Source organism: Callospermophilus lateralis, chromosome 20 (genome assembly GCF_048772815.1).
Source record: "Callospermophilus lateralis isolate mCalLat2 chromosome 20, mCalLat2.hap1, whole genome shotgun sequence".
Taxonomy (NCBI): domain Eukaryota; kingdom Metazoa; phylum Chordata; class Mammalia; order Rodentia; family Sciuridae; genus Callospermophilus; species Callospermophilus lateralis.
This window is the reverse complement of record NC_135324.1, coordinates 2,207,479-2,230,909: the sequence shown is the minus strand read 5'-3', so window position 1 is coordinate 2,230,909 and position 23,431 is coordinate 2,207,479. Positions and strand designations below refer to the sequence as shown.

The 23,431-nt window shown below is 39.8% G+C and overlaps 1 protein-coding gene across 1 annotated transcript in view; it reads right to left on the bottom strand.

Moving 5' to 3' along the window:
• LOC143385698 (uncharacterized) overlaps window positions 1-19,123 on the bottom strand; it is a 46,712-nt gene extending 27,589 nt beyond the window's left edge. Inside the window, exons 1-3 of the mRNA XM_076841263.2 lie at window positions 19,103-19,123; window positions 16,921-17,022; window positions 1,678-1,804 (exon numbers count right to left, since the gene is read on the bottom strand). Coding sequence (XP_076697378.2) covers window positions 1,678-1,804; window positions 16,921-17,022; window positions 19,103-19,123 — 250 coding nt within the window. The remainder of the gene's footprint in view (window positions 1-1,677; window positions 1,805-16,920; window positions 17,023-19,102) is intronic.
• Between the last annotated feature and the right edge of the window lie 4,308 nt (window positions 19,124-23,431).

The following is a 23,431-nucleotide window of genomic DNA, read 5'->3' as shown; positions in this document are numbered from 1 at the left end:
CAGAATTCTACAAACATGACACCTCTAAACTAAAAAAGAAGCTTTCTGAAAAAAAGAGAATAGTTTTGTGATGAGGAGAAAGAAATGAGCCCTTGCTTCCTAGGCATTTTTTTTCTGAGAAGTAAACTTTGTAGAGATATATTGCATAACAAATTAAATCAATGTTACTGAACTGTACATTTAAAATTTTGGAGACAGTAAGTTTTATTTTGTGGTTTTGATTACAATGAAAATTCAAAGATAAAGAGAATTGCAACATTTCTCAAAGCTACATTTAAAATAATGTGGTCTTAATCCTATAAATAAGAACAAGCTCATCCATATACAAATGATGGACATGCATGTAATCTCAGCTACTAGGAAGTCTGAGGCAATTGAATTGCAAATTCAAGACATCCTCAATAACTTAGTGAGAACCTCTCTACAAATATGAGTGAAAAGGAGCTTGGGGTGTAGTTCAGCATGAGAGTATCACTGCCATCAATCCCCATTACACTTATACATAGAAAACTTCAATTTCTACGTACATGGGCAGAATGAAAAGCCAATCAAGATAAAATACAAAAGTCATGGACAAAACAGGCTTAATATTTATAAAAGCAAAAGCACATATAATATTATTGGCAATACAAACAAGAATCATATATATCTTAGTTTCTGAAGCAATTAACTGATATGAGGAAACCCAGTCTATAACATGAAACCTACTGTACACAATTAAAAAAAGAGAAAAAAATAACCAAATTGTAAATATCCACAGATGTATTATTTTACAAATCCTCTAATTCAAATAAAACTTACACCATCTCTCAAAACAGCAGTCTTTGTCCAACTCCACATTCATTCCATGGCAGATAATTTCACAGAAAATCCATTACACATATCAGAAAGAACACTGATAAGGAAATTTTAGTGAAAAAAAATGTACAAATAAGATTAGAGAAACTGACTTATGATAGTAATGTATTACACTGGATGGACCTAGATGTCTCCAGAAATGTGAACTTTCCTGCAAATGACGGAAGAAGGGCTGGAGTTGTAGAGTAGTGGTAGAGAGCTTGCCTAGCATGTGTGAGGTCGTGGGTTCAATTCTCAGCACCATATATAGATAAATAGGAAATTCACTAACAACTAAAAATATTTTTTAAATTATGGAAGAGCTGTCAGATAACATTGACACTCACAAGGCAAGGGGAGTGTTTTGTTGTTAATTTGAATGTATGGAGATATTACTAGAGGAAAAGGAGAATACTACATAATATTAAAGCACAAAACACAGAACAGGTTTTTCTATGATAACAAGAGAAAGAATTCAAAGCTTCTCAAAAATATTTTCTGCTGGATAATGTCTCAATGAACCTTTTTTTAATTTAGGCTTCCTTCTCTACCTTAACTATGTCCTCTGCTAAATGTGGGCCACAGGATTTGACATCACTGCATTCCTCTAATCAACCATATGTCAAGTGAAAGATATATATCATGCCACCAAAGGAGAACATTAAGGATGAAAGGAAACATCATTAACATTTTCTTGTCAGCACCAAGAACTACCCCATCTTTTTTATTGAAAGCATAAATCTGCAACACATTCTTGTGGAGAAGTTCCCAAAAGATATACTTCAAGGGAAGAAAATTAAATAATTATAATTAGAAATTTTGAAGGAAAATTATGCTCACCCACAAAGAGCAGGTTGCTGTAGGTCTCCAACATCACTTCTCTATATAAATTCTGCTGAGCAGGATCCAGGCATTCCCATTCCTCCTTAGAGAAATCAATAGCCACATCCCCAAATGTCAATGGCTCCTGAAATAAAAATTGTTAGATCAACACGGACCAAACCATTATTCAGTTTTTAATATGAATTAAGAGTTAGTAGAACTGACTGTCATGTAGAGAGTGACTTTAATTATGTAATAAGATACTTTCCATTATCTAATTCAGAGGAAAATACATAAGTCTAAAAACAGTATGTATATATTATATATATATATATATTCCATATCAGAGTGAAGTGAAGGATATATACCATAATCCAAGCACTGAATAAAAACCCAACTCCTAACATTTCTACCATCAGTGAATGTGAAATTTGGGGGACATTCCAGATGCAAATCAGACTTGTCAAAGATATTCTCATGAGGTGATTGTGCACAAGGGAGACAAATAGAGCGATAAAAAAGCTTTTGAAAACAATCTGGTTTCTATTCTCTCTGCTTTCTATCCATGAAATAGATTGAGTTCCCCAATACAATTAGTTTCAAGTATCATCCATGACACATTACCAATGTGTAAAATATTCATAAAATATTAATGTTTGGAGACATGTAAAGTGACACTTCCACCTTCCACCTCGTGAAAAGACAAACTTGAAATATTTCAAGTTTTATAAGCAGTTCAACGAGTGAATCAATTTGGTACAATAGAATGAACAATGGGTTACAGAAGACTTCAAGGAGGAGATTAAAAAATTCTTAGAGGTAAACAAGAACATAGACACAACATATGAAAATCTTTTGGACACTATGAAAGCAGTACTAAGAGGAAACTTCATTGCATGGAGTTCATTCCTTAAAAGAAGAAAAAGTCAATAATTGATCTCATACTTCATCTCGAATTCCTAGAAGAAAAAAATCAACAGCAAAAGTAGTAGAAGGCAAGAAATAATTGAAATTAGAACTGATAGAGAAGATAATGCTAAGTGAAGTTAGCCAATCCCAATAAGACAAATACTGAAACTTTTCTCTGATATAAAAAGGCTAATTCGTAGTGGGGATGGAAGGGAGCATTGGAGAAATAGATGAACTTTAGATAGGGCAGAGGGTGGGAGGGGAACAGAGGAGATAAGGAAGTAGGAAAGACTGTGGAACGAGATGGATATCATTATCTTTAGTACATTTATTAAAACAAATGATATGACTACTTTGTGTACAACCAGAGACATGAAAAAATGTGCTCTATTAGTATAATATTAGCTAAATTGCATTCTGTGGGATATATCAAATTAGAATAAATAAAATTTAAAAAATTAAAAATTGAGATAACAGGAACATACCTCAACATCATACTGGCTCTCTACATTAAGCCTAAGGACAACATCATTCTAAAGGGAGAAAAACTAAAGGCATTCCCTCTAAAAACTGGAACAAGACAGGGGTGCTGTCTCTCACCATTTCTATTCAACATATTTCTTGAAACACTGGCCAGAGCAATTAGACAGACGAAAGAAATTAAAGGAATAACTACAGGAATAGAACTTAAATTAGCACTATTTGTTGACAATGCAATTCTATACCTAGAAGACCCCAAAAGCACCACCAGAAAACTTCTAGAACTAAAAAATGAATTCAGCAAACCAGCAGGATATAAAATTAACACACATTTAAAAAGGCACTTCTGTATATCAGTGACAAAACCTCAAGAAGGAAATAAGAAAAACTACACCATTTACAGCAACTTCAAACAAAAAAATACATAAGATACTTGGGAATCAACTTAACAAAAGAGGTGAAAGATCTATACAAGGAAACCTACAGAACCCTAAAGAAGGAAATCAAAGAAGACCTTAGAAGATGGAAAGATCTACCTTACTCTTGCATAGGCAGAATTAATATTATCAAAACGACCATACAATCAAAAGCACTATACTGATTTAATGCAATTCTGATCAAAATACCAATGACATTTCTCATAGAAAAAGAAAAAGCAATCATGAAATTCATCTGGAAAAATAAGAATTCCAGAATAGCTAAAGCAATTATAAGCAGGAAGAGCAAAGCAGGTGGTATCACTATACCAGACCTTAAACTATACTACAGAGTAATAGTAACAAAAACAGCATGGTATTGGCACTAAAACAGGCCGGTAGACCAATGGTACAGAATATAGGACACGTAGACTAACTCACAAAATTACAATTATCTTACATTAGACAAGGTGCCAAGAACATGCATTAGAGAAAAGATAGCCTCTTCAACAAATGGTGCTGCAAAAACTGGAAATCCATTTTCAAAAAAAAATGAAATTAAAACCCTATCTCTCACCATGCACAAAACTCAACTCAAAGTGGATCAAGGACCTAGGATTTAAACCAGAGACTCTGCATCTAATAGAAGAAAAAGTAGGCCATAATCTTCATCACATGGGGCTAGGCCGCCCCAACTTCCTTATAAGATGCCTATAGCACAAGTATTAAAACCAAGAATCAACAAATGGGATGGATTCAAACTAAAAAGTTTCTTCTCAGAAAAAAAATCTGAGGTGAACTGAGAGCCTACAACCTGGGAGTAGATTTTTACCCCTCACATATCAGATAGAGAACTAATATCTAGTATATAAAGAACTCAAAATGCTAAGCACCAAAAAACCCAATAATCCAACCAACAAATTGGCCAAGGACCTGAACAGACACTTCTCAGAAAAGGATGTAGAATCAATCAAAAAATATTTTTAAAAATGTTCATCATCTCTTGCAATTAGAGAAATGCAAATCAAAACCACTCTAAGATATCATCTCACTCCAGTCAGAATGGTAGCTATCATAAACACAAACAACAAGTGTTGGCAAGGATGTGGGGGAAAAGGCACACTCATACACTGCTGGTGGGACTGCAAATTGCTGCAAACAACGTGGAAAACTGTATAGAGATTCCTTCGAAATCTGGGAATGAAAACACCATTTGACTCAGCTATTCCTCTTCTCGGACTATTCTCAAACACTTGAAAACAGCATACTACAGGGTCACAGCCATGTCAATGTTTATAGCAGCACAATGCAGAATAGTAAACTGTGGAGCCAACCCAGATGCCCTTCAGTGGATGAATGGATAAAAATATGGGGCATATATACACAATGCAATTTTACTCAGCAATAATAAAATCATGGCAATTGCAGGTAAATGGATGGTATTGGAGAGGTAAGTTAGGCAAACCCAAAAGATAAATGTTGAATGGTTTCTCCGATATAAGAAGGCTGACTATAGTGGGGTAGGGAGGGGGAGCATGGGAGGAATAGATGAATTCTACATAGGGCAGAGGGGTTGGAGGGGAGGGGAAGAGGCAGGGGATTAGCAGTGATTGTGGAATGTGATGACACCATTATCCAAAGTACATGTACAAAGACACAAATTGGTGCCAACATACGTTATGTACAACAAGAGATATGAAAAATTGTGATATATATGTGTATTAAGAGTTGTATTGCAGAAAGAAATGAGTACATATACAATGGCATAAATTAGCATGAATATACTTTCTATATAGAGATACGAAAAATTGTGCTCTATGTGTGTAATAAGAATTGTAATGCATTCCACTGTTGTCATGTATTTATAAAAATAAATAAATTTTTTAAAAAGAAAGGTATTGAAACCCATTGGGGACACTATAAGCCTACATGGCTATATATCTTAAAAACACAGAGCTGGAAGGGAGGATGCATAAACAACATGAGAAACCAAGAAAGAATATGCCCCAAACAAAGATGCTACATTATTAGAATCCATGGTCAGAATAGCAGGATAAGTGGGAGAAGGTACATAATTTTCTGTGAATTAAAGGATGATATGAGAGCAAATACAGGCAGCAAAGGATCATTTTGATAAAGAGCTACATAAGCAAATACAGAAAGCAAAAGATTCCTTCAATAAGGAGATAGAGATTTTGGAAAAAAAAAACAGAGATCCTTGAAATGAAGGAAACAGTAAACCAAATTAAGAACTCAATAGGAAGCATCTCCAACAGAATAGATCACTTGGAAGACAGAACCTCTGACATTGAAGGCAAAATATATAATCTTGAGAAAATAAGTTGACCCCAGTGAAGATGGTAAGAAACTATGAGCAGAAGATTCAAGAATTGTGAGATAATATGAAAAGACCAAATTTAACAACTATTGGGATAGAGGAAGGCATAGAGCTCTAAACTACAGAAATGGACAATCTATTCAATGAAATAATACCAGAAAAATTTCCAAACATGAAGAGTGAATTGGGAAATCAAATACAAGGATCATATAGGACACCAAATGAACAAGATCATTACAGGTCTACACCAACGCACATCAGAATGAAAACAGCTAGCATACAGGAGGAGCAGAGCATTTCAAAAGGCACAAGAGAAAGGAATCAAATTACATATGGGGAAAACCAATCAGGATCTCTGATTTCTGAACTGAGACCCTGAAATCTACAAGATCCTCCAAAACAATATAAACCAAGCTCTGAAACAAAGGGATGCCAACCAAGAATCATACCCAGCAAAATTAAACTTTGATTAGCAATTAGATTTCGATTCAGATGTTATTTTATGACAAAATAAAAACCTTTCAACATACATAAACTTAAAAGAATTTACAATGAGAAACCTGCACTACAGAATATCCTTGGCAAAATATTCCATGAGGAGGAAATGAACAACAATAAAAAATCAGAAAAGGGTAGTATCACTCTAAAGGAAAAACCTATCAAAGAGAAACTGACTTAGTTAAATACCAAAAATAAACAAAAATAACTGGGAATACAAATCTTGTCTCAATAATAACCCTGAAAGTTTAGTTCCAACTCAGCAATCAAAAGACAGGCAGATTGGATTTAAAAAAAAAGACCAAAAATATGCTGACTCCAAGAGACTCAAGTCATAGGATAAGACACCCACAGACTGAAGGTGACAGGTTGGAAAAAAAATGTATCACTCAGGCTGGGACTGGGGCTCAGTGGTAGAACACTTGCCTAGCACATGTGAGGCCCTGTATTCGATCCTCAGCACCACATAAAACTAAATAATAAAGGTATTGTGTCCATATACAAAAAAATAAATATTAAAAAAACCTACCACTCACATGGACTGTGGAGGCAAGCAGGGGTTTCCATTCTTATATCAAATAATGTGGACTTCAAGTGAAAGTTAATCAAAAGGGATAAAGAAGGACACTTCATACTGCTTAAAGGAACCATACACCAACAAGACAGAACAATTAAAAATATACACACCCCCAAAACAACGGAGCATCTATGTTCAAACAGACTCTTCTCAAGTTTAAGGGCCAAGTAGACCACAAGACAATAATTCTGGGTGAATTTAACACATCTCTTTTACCACTGGATAGATCTTCCAAACAATATCCAGACAGAAACTATAGAACACAATAATACAATCAATAACTCAGATTTAACTGATGTACATAGACTATTTCTTCCTTCAACAGGCGAAGACACTTTCTTCTCAGCAGCAAATGGATCCTTCTCTAAAATAGACCATATGTCATGCCAAAAAAGGAGCTCTGTGCAATACAGAAAAGTAAAGACACTACCCTGCATTCTATCAGATCATAATGGAATGAAAATAGAAATCAATGTTAAAAATAGAAGCTACTCTTATACCTGGAGACTAAATAATATGCTAGTGAATAAAAAATGGGTTGTAGAAAACATAAAAGAGGAGATTTAAAAATTCTTAGAGATGAATGAGGACACAGATACAACATATCAAAATATCTGGGACACTATGAAGGCATTACTAAGAGGAAAGTTCATTGCATGGAGTTCATTCCTTAAAAAAAGAAAAAGTCAAATTAATGACCTAAATTTACATCTCAAAACCCTAGGAAAAACAATTAATCAACACCAAAAGCAGTAAAGGACAGAAAATAATTAAAATCAGAGTTGAAATCAATGAAATTGGAACAAAAGTAGCAACAAAAATTGACAAAGCGACTGGGAATGGAACCACCATTTGACCCAGCTATCCCACTCCCCAGTCTATAACCAAAGGACTTAAAAACAGCATACTACAGGGACACAGTCACAATGTTTTTAGCAGAGCAATTCACAACCGTTAAACTGTGGAGACAACATAGATGCCCTTCAGTGGATGAATGGATAAAGAAAACGTGGCATCTGTACACAATGGAATATTGCTCAGCAATAAAAGAAAATAAAATCATGGCATTTGCAGGTAAATGGATGGCATTGGAGAAGATAATGCTAAATGAAGTTAGCCAAACCCAAAATAACAAATGCTGAATGTTTTCTCTGATATAAGGAGGCTGACTCATAGTGGGGTAGGGAGGTGGAGCATGGGAGGAATAGATGAATTCTATTTAGGGCAGAGTGGTGGGAGGAATAGGGAGGGGAAAGGGATTAGCAAGGATGGTGGAATATAATAGACATCATTATCCAAAGTACACGTATGAACACACGAATTGATGCCAACCTATATATACAGAGATATGAAAAACTGTGCTGTATATGTGTAATAAGAATTGTAATATATTCCGCTGCCATATATTTTTAATTTTTTTTTTAATTTTCAAAATGAAAAGTTGGCTCTTTGAAAAAACAAATACATTTGATAAAACCTTATCCATGCTACTGTAGAGAAGGAGAGAAATACTCCAATTACTAAATCCATGATGAAAAAGGAAATATCACCATGAACACTAGAGAAATACAGAAGATAATTAGAAATTATTTTGAAAATTTGTAGTGCAATAAAACAGAAAATATTGAAGTCATCAACAAATGTCTAGAATCACGTGACTTACACAACTAAGTTAAACAGATCATTTTCAAGCAATGAAATAGAAGACACCATCAAAAGCCTACCAACCAAAAAAATAAATAAATAAATCCCAGGACTCAATGGATACAAGACCTTCAAAGAAGAACTAACATCAATACTCCTCAAATTATTCCATGAAATAGAAAAAGAGGGAGCACTTCCAAACTCACTCTATAAGGCCAATATCTCCTTGATTTTAAAATCAGACAAACACAGAAAAGAAAGAGTACTTCAGACCAATACCTCTAAAAAGCAGAAGCAAAAATTCTGAATAAAATTCTGGCAAATCAAATACAAAAACATCAAAAAGATGGTGCATCATGATGAAGTGGGATTCATCCCAGGGATGCAAGGTTGGTTCAATATACAGAAATCAATAAATGTAATTCATCACATCAGTAGATTTAAAGATAAGAACCTTATGATCATCTCAAAAAATGCAGAAAAAGCATTTGACAAAATACAGCACTCCTTCATGTTCAAAACACTACAAAAACTAGGGATAACAACAACTTACCTCAACATTTTAAAGGCTATCTATGCTAAGTCTCAGGCCAACATCATTCTAAATGGAGAAAAACTGAAGGCATTCCCTCTAACATCGGAAACAAGATAGGGATGCCCTCTCTCACCCCTTCTATTCAATATAGTTCTTGAAACACTGGCCAGAGCAATTAGACAGATGAAAGAAATTAAAAGAATATGTGTAGGAAAAGAAAAACTTAAACTAGCACTATTTGCTGATAATATGATTCTGAACCTAGAAGACTCAAAAAAACTCCACTAGAAAACCTCTAGAACTAGAATTCAGCAAAATAGCAGGATATAAAATCAACACCCACAAATCAAAGGCAATTCTGTATATCAGTGACAAATCCTCTGAGAGAGAAATGAAAAAAACTACCCCATTCACAATATCCTCAAAAAATAAAAAGAAACTTGGGAATCAACAAAAGGTGAAGGATCTATACAATGAAAACTACGAGACACTAAAGAGAAATCAAAGACCTTAGAAGATGGAAAGGTTTAACTTGATCTTGAATAGGCAGAACTAATATTATCAAAATGGCCCTACTACCAAAAGCACTCTACAGATTTAATGCAATTCTGATGAAAATCCCAATGGCATTCCTCATAGAAATAGAAAAAGCAATCATGAAATTTATCTAGAAAAATAAGAGACCCAGAATAACTAAAGCAATCCTTAGCAGGAAAAGGGAGGCAGGTGGTATTGCTACACCAGACCTTAAACTATACTACAGAGCCACAGTAACAAAAACAGCATGGCACTGGCATCAAAACAGGCTGGTAGACCAATAGTACAGAATAGAGGACACAGAGACCAACCCACAAAACCACAACTATCTTATATTTGACAAAGGTGCTAAAAATATGCACTGGAGAAAAGAGAGCATCTTCAACAAATGTTGCTGGGAAAACTAGAAATCCATATGCAGCAAAATAAAATTGAATCCCTCTCTCTCACCATGCATAAAGGTTAACTCAAAATGGATCAAGGATCTAGGAATTAAACCAGAGACTCTCCAAATAGAAGAAAAAGTAGGCCCTAATCTCCATCATGTGGGATTAGGCTACAACTTCCTTAATAACACTCCTATAGCACAGGAATTAAAACCAAGTATCCACACATGGGATGGATTGAAACTAAAGATTTTTTTATCAAAAAAGCCCAATAGAATAGGAAGCCTACTTTCTGGGAGCAATTTTTTACCCCTCATACCTCAGATAGAGCACTAATCTCTAGGGTATATAAAGAACTCAAATGTCTTAACACCAAAAAATAATAATAATAATAATCTGATCAATAAATTAGCCAAAGACCTGAACAGACAATTCTCAGAAGAGGATATACAATCAATCAACAATTATATGAAAAAATGCTCATCATCTCTAGCAGTCAGAGAAATTCAAATTAAAACCACTCTAAGATACCATCTCACTCCAGTCAGAAGGGCAGCTATTATGAAGACAAACAACAATAAGTGTTGGCGAGGATGTGGGGGAAAGGCACACTCATACACTGCTGGTGGGACTGCAAATTGGTGCAGCCAATTTGGAAATCGGTATGGAGATTCCTTGGAAATCTGGGAATGGAACCACCATTTGACCCAACTATTTCTCTTCTCAGACTATACCAAAAAACTTAAAAACAGCACACTACAGGGACACAGTCAGGTCATTGTTTATAGCATCACAATTCACAATAGCTAAACTATGGAGTCAACCTAGATGCCCTTCAGTGGATGACTGGGTAAAAAAATGTGGCTTATATACACAATGGAATATTACTCATCATTAAAAAGAACAAAATCATGGTACTTGCATGTAAATGGATGGAGTTGGAGAAGATAATGCTAAGTGAAGTCAGCCAATCCCCCCCAAAAAATGCCGAATGTTTTCTCTGATATAAGGAGGCTGACTCATAGTGGGTTAGGGAGGGGGAGCATGGGAGGAATAGATGAATTCTAAATAGGGCAGAGGGGTGGAAGGGAAAGGGAGGGCACAGGGGATTAGCAAGGATGACGGAATGCGATGGACATCTTTATACAAAGTTCATGTATGAAGACTTGAATTGGGTGTCAACGTACCTTATATACAAAGAGAGATGAAAAATTGATATATATGTGTGTTAAGAATTGAAATGCAAAATAGTACATGTCTAATGGCATAAATTGATGTGAACATACTTTATATACAAAGATATGAAAAATTCGGCTTATAGGTAATAAGGATTATAATGCATTCCACTGTTGTTGTGTATTTAAAAAATAATAAAAAATAAAAAAAATATTTAAAAACTAAAAAAATAAATAATGACCTAAAAACAGAGAGAGGGAGGGGGAGGGAGGGAGAAAGAGAGAGAGAGAGAGAGAGAGAAAGAGAGGAAGAAGGAGAGAGAGTCAAAGAGAGAGAGTCAAGGAGAGAGAGTCAAAGAGAGAAAGAGAGAGAGAGAAAGAGGAGGGAGAGAGAGGGAGGGAGAGAGGGAGAGAGAGGGAGAGAGAGGGAGAGGGAGGGAGAGGGAGGGAGAGGGAGGGAGAGGGAGGGAGAGGGAGGGAGAGGGATGGAGAGGGAGGGAGAGGGGGAGAGAGAGAGAGAGAGAGAGAGAGGGAGGGAGAGGGAGGGAGAGGGAGAGAGAGGGGGGAGAGGGGGGGAGAGGGGGAGAGGGGGAGAGAGGGGGGAAGAGGGAGAGAGAGGGGGAGAGAGAGGGAGAGAGAGGGAGAGAGAGGGAGAGAGAGGGAGAGAGAAAGAGAGAGAGAGAGTAAGAGCGAGAAAGAGAAAGAGAGAGAAAGAGAAATAAAGAAATTGTGAGATAGGATGCATGTGGTGCTAGATACCTGATATATCCAGTGGTCTGGAGGCTGAGGCAGGGGGATCACAATTGAGGAGCTGACCCCAGCAACTGAGTGAAACCCTGCCTAAATTTTTAAAAAGTAGGTAATAGTAATTATAAAAAATTAAGAAAAAATTTAAAAATTTAAATTTTTTCCATAAAATTTAAAAAGGGCTGAGGATACAGTTCAGTAATAGGACACCCTGGTTCCAATCCCCAGTTTCACAAAAGGAAAAAAAGAACAAAAAAGTCATTTTTTCAAAGTTACAGAAAAAAAATTTTTAAATTTATAAATTGTATATCTGAAAACAAAAAAAATCTATTCCTCAAATAACTCCATTAAAGAGTTCAAGGAGAAGTGACAGATGAAAGAAACCAACTGCCTCACCTTTAACCAAACTCTTTGAAGAAAGGAGAACAGAGACTGAGAGAGAAACGCAGGCAAGAGCCGTGAAGAGCCCCTTCAAATACCAGGTATCTAAATGTCCCATCATCACAAAGCAATCAACGTCTTTAGAAAGGAGGGACTGTACCATAAAGTCACATTGTATACACAAATTGAGACAGTGTTGAAGAACATGTAGGCAAGATGGAGTCTGAGCCCTGCTCACTATTCATTTGTGGAAGCTGTTTTGCTAGGGAGCATCCAAGGCTCCCAGAAACAGACGTCGAAACTACAGCACCTGTTCTTATGGGGACACAGCATGCTCATCCAGAGCCAAAACTTGGGGCCTGGTGACAGAGGATGTCCATTTGAAAATAGATAAATAATAAACTATGGAAAATGACCATTTCTGGCAATCAGCCACATTTTGTTTGCCATTTGGCATACAGTTTGACAAATACTATGGAACACTGTGTCAGTTTATTTAGATGTCACATAAATGTTGCATTTCACACACACTCAGACTTACAAAGTACATCTTCAGAATTAAAGAAAAGGCAAATGCAGATGAGCTCATAGCAGACTGAATTACACATTCTGGTAATAGATAGGACTCCTCATTATAAAGAGGACGACTTCCCTCAGGTTCATCTATGATAATACCCCATCAAAATTTCACCATGATTTCCTTGTAATTGAAGAAGGGACCAAAGCAAACAGTTTGAAAATTCTCCTGGAAGGTTAAACTGATATGCAATTAGCCAAGAATTCTGAACTCTAAGAGCAAAAAGCAGGAGCTATCAATACCAGGCATTAATGCATATTATAAAATTATCATATTGCAGTAATTTTAGGACCAAAAAAAATCACAATGCAGAAATTTCATAGATGACTCCATATGTATGTAAATGTCATTATTATTATGAAGTGCAATGAAAAGGCCTAGATAAATGCAACCATATCCAGCAGATGATTTGACATGAAGGAACAAGACAACCCACCATGAAGGGAGGTGTGGGAACTGGAGGCGCAGAGCACTGGTAGGGCTTGGGTGCAGGATGTGCATGGTACAGGATTACACTCCAGCACCCCAAAGAAGCACATGTTGAAGAGGAGGATGTTTCAAAATTATACCAGAATAGAAGGCTCCTGGATACACCAAATAAACACCTACTTCTGTTTTGAGTCCCTCTTAAATAAAGTTATACATGGATTGAGAGACCTATGCATTGGACCACTCAGAAAATCTCTACCACCCAAAGGGCAGGCAAAGTTGGGGAACTCTTGGGCATTAGTCCTGCCTTGAGCAATGTGACACATAATTGGGACAGAATACCCTAATCCAGTGTCACCCAGGGTAGAGGCAGACTGAATTGGGGTCACAAATGGAGCCCATTGGACACTAAATGACTTGTAGCTGGAAACCCAATTTGTCTGGTGCTCATAGAAGAAAGAGCTGGATATACACAAGTATCAGGATGAGAGAAAAGGAATGGTTTTCTATGGCTGTGGTGGGTCATAAGCTTTATCCATGGGACCAGGACAGAAGGGGAGTGGGATCAAGGGTCCCAGTTTATCCCTAGAAGGGATTTCCAGCATGATCTGCAAACTGTGGTTGCTAACAGTTGAGCTCCTCTCTAGCCAGTCCTTAAGGGTAGACAGGACAAATGCAATTCACCCAGCAGCCCTGCCTGAGCCCTCTCCCCCCTATCTCAGTAATAACTCCAGGCCTGACCAGTTGTTTCTGGTAGAAGTATGTCCAGGCACTCAGGGTCCCAACATATTTCCCCATTCCATGGACTCCATCCCAACCTACCAAGCTTTGGGAGCAATGGCAACTGAGCATGTGCAAATCTCCCTAGATCACAAAGAAGGGCTTCACATTGGCGGCAAGCACTTACATGGACTATGATCAACGCCCCCCCCCCCACAGGAGTGAAGAAAAAGGATCAAAACCCCTGCTCCCTGTTTCTTTCTAGAATAGGCTCACACCACCTTCTTGCAGTGAGCACAGGCAGCCTGGGTTGTAACCAATTGCATCAGGAATTCAGTCCCCAGCCAAGTAGGAGACCTTCTGCAGCCTGAGTCCAGCTGTGGGAAAGGCTCCATTATCAAACAGGTGAAGGAACTAGTCCTTCAATGACATAGATATGGAGAAAGAGACCTGCTCACACAGGGCTAGAATATAAGCTCAGTGCAGCCATTTTTAAAAATAGCATGGAGTTCTTTAAAAGCTAACAGAGTAACGACCCCTCTGGACGCATTTCCAGAGGAACTTGAACCAGTGTGTTCATAAATGGCTGCATGCCCATCGCTGTTCCAGGATCCACAGGAGCCAGGACGAGGGAACATCTGAAGTGGCTTCTGGAGAAGGAGACTCCTCCCAGCTGCAGGGCCATCACCTGCTCCCCTGAGAAACTACTTCCCCTAAATGCACCTGCTCATAGGTCCACAGGTGGCTGATATGTACCAGACACTCAAGAGACCTCAGATGTGCCAGGTGTGGGATCCTCATGTCAGGCAGAGCCAAAACAGGACCAGGGAAATATCACAGAGGGCATGAGACCCCTGGGACATGCAGTCCACAGGGGGGACACTCAGCCCAAAGACATTCTGACAAGGTGTCTGGCCTGGGAGAGGAAGGGAGAATACACATGCGCGCGCGTGCACACACACACACACACACACACACACACACATTTTTTCAAATGTCAAGTGGTTTTTGGTGTACTTTTCTCTCATGTGACATGGGGAGCAAAACTGTCACTGGAAATAGGGACAGGGAACTGGAATTTGAGGAATTTATGGATACATGTGTACAGATTTCCTCTGGGAGACAGGGTTGTGGATCTGACATTTTGCTTCCCTTACATTTAGAACATTCAGGGGGCCCCAGGCAGGAGGGCACACACCTGTAATCCCAGCCACTCAGGAGGCTGAGGTATAAGTTCAAGGCCAGACTCAGCATCTCAGCATCTGTCAGGAGATAAATGATAAAAAGTAGGAGGGATGTAGCTCTGTGGGAAAGGACCTCTGCATTCAATCCACTATGCCCCATGCCCCCCAAAAGAAAGAAAACCTCAGGGGGGAGAAAACCCTGAGACCCCTGCAGATCCCAGCCCCCTTGGGTAGGAAAAGGGCCTACGGAGTTGTGATTCTCACGGTCCCGACACTCTGAAATCCACCACAGAAGAAATTCAGGGAGGAGACTTGAGCTGCCAATTTGTACAGGAGATACCCATGTGTTCCATAATAAGAATAAAAAGAATCCAACATCTTTAGAAACCCAATAAGTGTAAACTAAAACCCTATCAGAGGGAAAATTAAATAGTATCAATGACGATAGGAAACCAAAGAATTCTAATAAACTCAATGAGTTTAAGTGCTTCCTAACAATTTGTGGAAACTGTTTTGCCAATAAAGACACTTGATAGTCCCCCACTGGAGTGGACGTACTCAAATCAGTTCACATGACCAGGATAATACATTAATAGTCATGGGATATTCAGATTAAAAATAGTATAAAATACCATGGGTAAGTTTTACAGGGTGCCATATGCATGTGGAATTATGTATAACTATGATGCACTAATAAACAATCCAGCATGCTTTACTCTTAATGGAAACATCCAGTCCTAAAATTCATCCACAGTTAAATATATGTAAACTTAACCAAGAAACTTTTGAATTATAAGAGAAAAAAGTTATTACGTAACACGTACATTGTGAAGCTGTACTGTTACAATTGTCATTGAGGAATCACGACGTCAACAAAGTCCATCCACGAATCCATGAGTGTGTAAAAATCATACACTTCATTGCAATGGAAAAGTCATTATCAATCAAACCCTAACCAGGCCAATCTCAACCACTTAGCTAGACCCACAGTCAGAATAAAAACTAAAAACTACCAGGGACAGAGTTGAGTGGTAAAGCACCCTTCTGTTAACTACAAAACAAAACAAAACAAAACAAATAAACTCCACAAAACTAGCTCAGGAATAAGCGAGGTCCCTGTACACCTCAGCTCCCCTCCTGCAGGAAAACAGTGTTTGGAGGGTTTTTTGTTTGTTTGTTTGTTTGTTTTGGTAACTGGCATTGAACTCAGGGGCATTTGACCACTGAGCCCCATCTCCAGCCCTATTTTGCAATTTATTTAGAGCAGGGTTGAGTCTCTAATTGCCTCACCCACTTGCTGAGGCTGGCCTTGACCTCGCAATCCTTCTGCATCAGCCCCCACCCCAGCCACTGGGATGACTGCTGTGCGCCATCCCTGGCTTGGAATTGGATTCTTCTCCTGGTCCCACCTGTCAATCACCACAGCCCGGGAAGACGCAGGGCAGCCACGATCACCTGCCAGATAGATAGGACTCCTGCAGGGGCTGAGGCTGCCCCAGGGGATGGGGAGGCTGCGAGGGATCTCTGCCACTGTCACGCTCCGCACCCCGCTGGCCAGGGGGACTGAGGGGCGCTGTCCCAAATGGGCTCAGGCCTGTGGACCCAGAGAGCGCCTGGAGTCGGGGTCGGCCAAGGCGGGTTCCCCCCACAGCAGGACCCGCAGGACCCCCTGCCCCATCTCCCTCCCGAGCCTCCCTGTCCAGGCACCAGGTGCCACTGCACACTCACCATTTCCTGGTGCCCTGCAGCCAAGCCTGCCCTGGAGAGCTTCAGTCCCTGCATGGCAGGCCCACGCGGGATCCCGGGCACGGAGCGAAGCCTGGAATCCAACTACAGGAATCTTAGAAGCACGGACCATGGAGAAATAAATCCCATCCCGAGCGCGGAGGCCCGCCCCCTGCTCGCTGGCTGCGCTCAGGATTGGACAGCGCTCAGCACAGGGGCTTCTGATTGGACAGGGCGTCCGTCAGTCTCCGCTCTCCCCAGCCTGAGCCCAGCTAGCCTTCTTTTTGAGTGACAGCGGGTGATATCCACCCCAGGCAAGAAGGAGGCTAGAATGGCAGGGTTTGGATCCAGCTTTTTTCTTTTTCTTTTGAGGTCTGGGTATTGGGTTAGGGTCAGGGTGACCAGAATTCTAAGGTCTGTTGGGTTTTGATGTTAGGAAATTGAAGTCATGTCTGGAAAGTTTCACCACCTGGGCCTCCTCCTATTATAAGACCACGCAGAGCGTGGGGGTGGGGGGGTGCTGACTTGTCCTCTGTTCATCTGTGCTAAATTCTCCAAGCAGAACTGGCCTTTCGCCCCTTGGGAATTGCCCAGTGAGTCATGGCTCCCGCTGGGGAAGGGTCACAGGGACCTGGCAGGCGCCCTGGAGGAGGCTGCCATCCCATTGGCAGCATGAGAGCTGATTTTCCTGCAGCTGAGTTGAATCTGTATCTCCAGCCCACGTTGAGCCTGAGCAGAATAAGGAGATCAGCACAGAAGAGACCCCCAGAGAGCAGACCTGGGTAAACCCCAGCTGCACCCGGGCTCCCTCACTCTCTGGCCACTGGGGGTTGAATTCAGAAGACCTCTGAGCCCCTTCCTCAGCCCTAGTTTGAGTTTTATTTAGAGACAGGGTCTCACTGAGTTGCTTAGGACCTTGCTTTTACTGAGGAGAAAAGAAATAGAAAAAAGACAGACCCTACCTGCTTGTCTTGGTGCAAACAAAGACAATTTGTTTCCAAAGAGAGCTCTGGTCTTGTCCCCCCAATTTAGTGTTGCAAAAAGTCACATAATACAGAGAAGACTCCTTGTTAAGAGGGGTTCAAGGGTCTCTCTCCTTAAGGAATAACAATTTGGGTTTGATTGGGAGTCCAGGAACAACAATTCCAGGTTTTCCTAATTTGGTAAATAACTCCATAGACTCCAATGCACCCTGCTCTTCTCTGCCTTAGTTAACCGTGGAGGCCACAAGGTTACCTGCCCCCTGGGATTCCTGCACCTGCAGATCAATGCGGGGGGGGGGGGAGTCCTTTCGACTCCATGCAGCGCCCTGAACCTCCACCTTCCCACAGGCTCCAACACCTTTGGCAGCATCCAATGGGGGAGCGGTTTAGAAAATTCTGGAATGTACCTAAAGACATTTCGTCATCCGGCTGTGATGCTATCAATTTGATCCCATTGTCCTTTTCAGTACTTTTTTTATCTTTTTTCTATTTTATTGGTTCTTCTTAGTTATACATGACCTTAGAGTCCATTTTGGTAAAATTATCCAAACATAAATTATACCTTATTCTCATAAGGACCCCATTCCTGTGGGTGGGCATTATGGGTGGATTCACTTAGGTATTTTCATATATTTAAATAGTATGATCTATTCATGCTACAATCTTTTCTGGTGTTATCCCCCACCCCCTTCCTATTATTCCTCTTTTTCTAATCTATGGAACTTCTCTTCTTGCCCGCCACCTTCCTTGTGATATAGATAACGCATGTCAGGGAAAACATGTAACCTTTGTTTTGGGGGGATTGGCTTATTTTACTTTAGCATAAGAAGCTCCAGATCCATTCATTCACTGGCCAATGATATGAAGTCATCCTTTTTTAAAGCTGAGTAATATTCCACCTTGTATACATACCACAGTTTCTTTATCTATTCATCTGTTGATGGGCATTTAGGCTGGCTCTGAGCTTAGCTACTGTGAACTGTGCTATCATAAATACTGATGTGGCTATGTCCCTGTAGTATGCTGATTTTATCCTCTAGATTTATGCTGAGAAGTGGGATAACTGAGTCTGATGGTGGTTCAAGATCTAATTTCTTGAAGAATCTCCATCATGCTCTCCAGAGAGGTTGCACCAATGTACAGTTTCTCCAACAAGGTGTGGGCATTCCCTGTCCCCCACATCCTCACCAATTTATTGTTACCATATTCTTGATAATTGCCATTCTGACTTGAGTGAAAGAAAATCTCAGTGCAGTTTTAATTTGCATTTCCCTAATTGCTAGAATACTTTGCCTTTTCAGTATTTTTTTAAAGTATTTTTTCTAGTTGGAGTTGGACCCAATACTCTATCCATTTATTTTTCTGTGGTGCTGAGGATGGAACCCAGAGGCTCGCACATGCTGGGTGAGAGCTCTATGGCTGAGCCTCAGCCCCAGCCCCCATGTTCAGTAGTTTTTATTGTTTCTTCTCAGTAATAGTAGCCCAGTTATTTGGGGGACAAGTTTTGCTGCATTTGTGAAATGGGAATATTTCTCTTGATGGAAGACGGAGAAGATGAAGGCACATGCCCAGGATTCCAGGGATGAGCAGTACACGGTTGTCTTGCCCAGGATGAGGAGAAGATTATATGGCTGAGAAGAGGGAAAGAGCCAGGGACACCTTGGGGACAGAACCCCACATTCCTCCCACAGGGAATTGACAAATTATTCTTGCTGTTAGTTTTCTTAACCAAAATGAGAAATTTTCCTAAACTACCAGTGCTACTAGATTTAGGTCACCCGATGTAGCTCAGATTTGTCTTGAGAGGCAAAGAAAAGTGAATAACCAACCCAGTGGTCCAATAACCAAAAAGCTAGACCTTGGGCTCCTTGGGGCCAAAACTCTGGATTTTACCCAATAATTAACAATCCAACTGCACCTGACACGCAAATAATGGGGGATGGAGGATTGGATCGGTGGGTTTGGGGGCCTGTGGGTGGCCAGCTGCAAGAAGTTGCCTCTGGGGTGCATTCCTTGCATCTGAGATTTTTTTCAACACAAATGAGATAAGCAGAGTGGTGAGAAAACTGGCAAAACCCTCTGCAATGTTCTAGCCAGAAAAATCCATGGGCACTTTAAAAGAATCTTAATGTTTACCCTCAGTCCAATGTTCCTCAATCAGAATGCAACTATTTGAAAATAGCTGTCAATGTGAAAAGTTTCTGAAATCTGCTGGTTTGTGGACCACGTTTGTGGATCACTGCAAAAACCATATGAGTCCATGGCTAAATACATAAGTAAAAATAGAAATCTAATAATGAGCATTCTTTGAAGACTTCTATCCTGGAAACACTGCCCTTTTTGCTTTGATAACTAAATGATCATTTAATCATTCCTCTAGCAACACTTGAGGTCCATAAGAACTGTGGAACATGTCTGGTTGGGACAGAAATGCTGGGATGTCAAGAAGAATGTTATACTGAACCTCAAAGGAGAAGGTTCATAAATCACCAGAATGCAGAAATGCCCGCAAAAAAAATTGAAATTAAAAACAAGGGACTGGGGTTGTGGCTCAGTGACAGAGCACCTGCCTGGCACCTGTGAGGCACTGGATTCGATCCTCAGCACCACATTGCAAAGAAATATATAAAATAAAGGTATCCTGTCCAACTAAAAACTATTTTTAAAAATAAAAATAACAAAGCAAGAGAGGATTTTAGATAATAAATAAAATATATCCAAAGTAGAGCAAAGTTTATTGGCCCAGAAATCAATATCAAAAGAAAGGGAGGAAACAGTGAGGCTTCTCTGACATCTCTAGGCCTCACACCTGATTGGCTCCTCAACTTTATGGGAGACGCTGTGTGTGATTCCAGAGGCCTGCCTGTGGACCAATTCCTACTTCTTAACTGGCAGTAGGATGACATTGTATTTGTAGGTTCCTACTCCACATGGTCTTGTCCAGAGTCACCAAAGCTAAACCCAAGTGTGTGTGTGTGAATTTACTGTTTTTAAACTTTTATTATGGCAGCTTTTATGAAGACAAATGACAATAAGTGTTGGTGAGGATGTGGGGGAAAAGGTACACTCATATATTGCTTGTGGTATTGAAAATTGGTGCAGCCAATATGGAAAGCAGTATGGAGATTCCTTGGAAATCTGGGAATGGAACCACCATTTGACCTAACTATTTCTCTCCTCAGTCTAAACCCAAAGGACTTAAAATCGGCACACTACAGGGACACAGCCACATCGATGTTTATAGCAGTGCAATTCACAATAGCTAAACTGTGGAGCCAACCTAGATGCCGTTTAGAGGATGCATGGATTAAAAAAAAAAATATGCGTTATATATACACAATGAAATTTTATTCAGCAACAAAAGAGAATAAAATCATGGCATTTGCAGGTAAATGAATGGCATTGTAGAAGATGATGCTAAGTGAAGTTAGCCAATCCCAAAAAACCAAATGTGGAATGTTTTCTCTGATATGAGGAGGCTGATTCATAGTGGGGTAGGGAAGGGGAGCATGAGAGGAGTAGATGAATTCTAGATAGAAAATAGGGGCAGAAGGGAAAGAGAGGGGGCAGGGGATTAGCAAGCATGGTGCAATGTGATGGACATCATTATCCAAAGTACATGTATGAAGACACAAATTGGTGTCAACATACTTTATATGTAAATAAGCAATAAAAAACTGTGCTTTATATGTGTAATAAAGAATTGTAATGCATTCTATTGTTTTTAAAAAATCAATAGAAAAAACTTATTATGAAAAGTTGAAGATGATATTCTAAATACATAAATGCAATCCTTAAGTCACCTTGGTCTGCACTGACCAGTTTTCATTGGAATTTTTCTGGGACCAGTAGGAAAATAGGGGCACAACATACTATTGGACAGGACATTCCCACTTGAGAGTGTACCTATTTCCCTCCCCTATGTCTTTAAATAAGCTAATACCTGAGAGAGTGAGGTGTGTGTCTGAAATCATAGTTAGCAGATTCACACTAGTGACAGGAACAGGAAGTTGACATGCCAAAGAACCAGGACAACTCTAGGTCACATTGGCCCATGCTGGTCTGGAATGGTTCTTGCATATTGATGGTTAGGTGCAATCATCCTGTGCCCAAGAGTTCTGGAATCTGGCCTGTGAAAGTGTCCCAGAACTTATTCCCTCCAGGGTAACTTGTGTTCTCAAGCAGAGTAGAAAGCACTTCTAACAGCAATCACAGGTTGTTGGTTGAGGAATGGAAGATAGGACACTGACTTGGCCCAGGCAGGGCTCTAGGTAAATTACTTTTCTAAAAGAAAAGTGGGGGTCTGCACAGTGGGCCAGGTTTATAAAATGACTCCCTGACCTGCATGATCCCATCAATCACGTCTTCATGCTAACCATCCACCACCATCAGTATGTAGCTGAGTGATAGATCCACCACCAGCACTGAAAATAGACAGACAGACAGATAGATAGAGAGAGAGAGAGAGAGAGAGAGAGAGAGAGATAAACTAAGGAAGGGATGAGCTGTATCTTTGAGAACCAATTATGTATCACCCTATAGAGTGTCGGGGACAGTTCCTGTGGCCAAGGGCTGTCCCCTGCCCAAGGAAAGATGGGGCTTGGTTTTGGGCCAAATCAGCCGTCTTTGGCGTAAACAAGTTTGCGCCTGTACCAGGAAGTCCACCCCATTGGCCGGTAGAAACCACAAGAGCTCGGGCCCAGTAAATGCTTCCTGTCTTCCCTATTATGTGTCCACAAGGTTGAAATGTGACCTTCTCTGTGATTGGCTCCAATGTCCTATATATACTATGCACTTTCTTGGTACCGGGTTCCTCTTGTTGCGCCTTCAATAAAACCTGTCACAGTTCCGCCGGGTCCTTGTTTTTCTTTTGTTCGACTCTGCTGGTCGGAGTCCGCAATAGAGTTCCATAATAATTTTTCATTTTAAAAATACAAACACTGGCTTATAAATTTAGTATCCACTGTTAGGCCAGGTGTTAGATATTCATGAAAAATGGAAAAAAGTAGAGACCAATACTGTGTGACCTGAAACTAGAGAAAACCTTAATCATGGGCCATAAATCATCTTTCAAAACCAGTGAACACTTTACCAGTTTTCTAAAAAAAAAATAAATAAAAACACAAAAACAAAACAAAAAAACCCACTGTATGTTCTGCTCAGAAAGGGAAACACAATCTTCTGAAATGGAGGAGGAATTTGAATGTCAAGACTTCCTGAGCTTCTAAATCTATTCTGTCCCCATTTTTTTATTTTATTAACAATGACGTCTTTTCTCTCCGTCTGCTTCCCCAAGCATTCAGTGTTTCCCCATCACAATATCTGCTCACCTTCCCTGTGTTCCCAAATGTTCTGCCTGTCCTCTTTGCCACCCCCCAACACTCAAGGCTCTGCCTGTCACCCCCTGCTTTCCCAGGTGCCATCTGTGACCCTCTACTTGCCTCTCTCTCTGGGCCAGATGTTATTGGAATCCCTACAACATATTTCTAAGCCTTTTCTAGACAACCTGCCCTGGGTGTTCTCCAGGGATT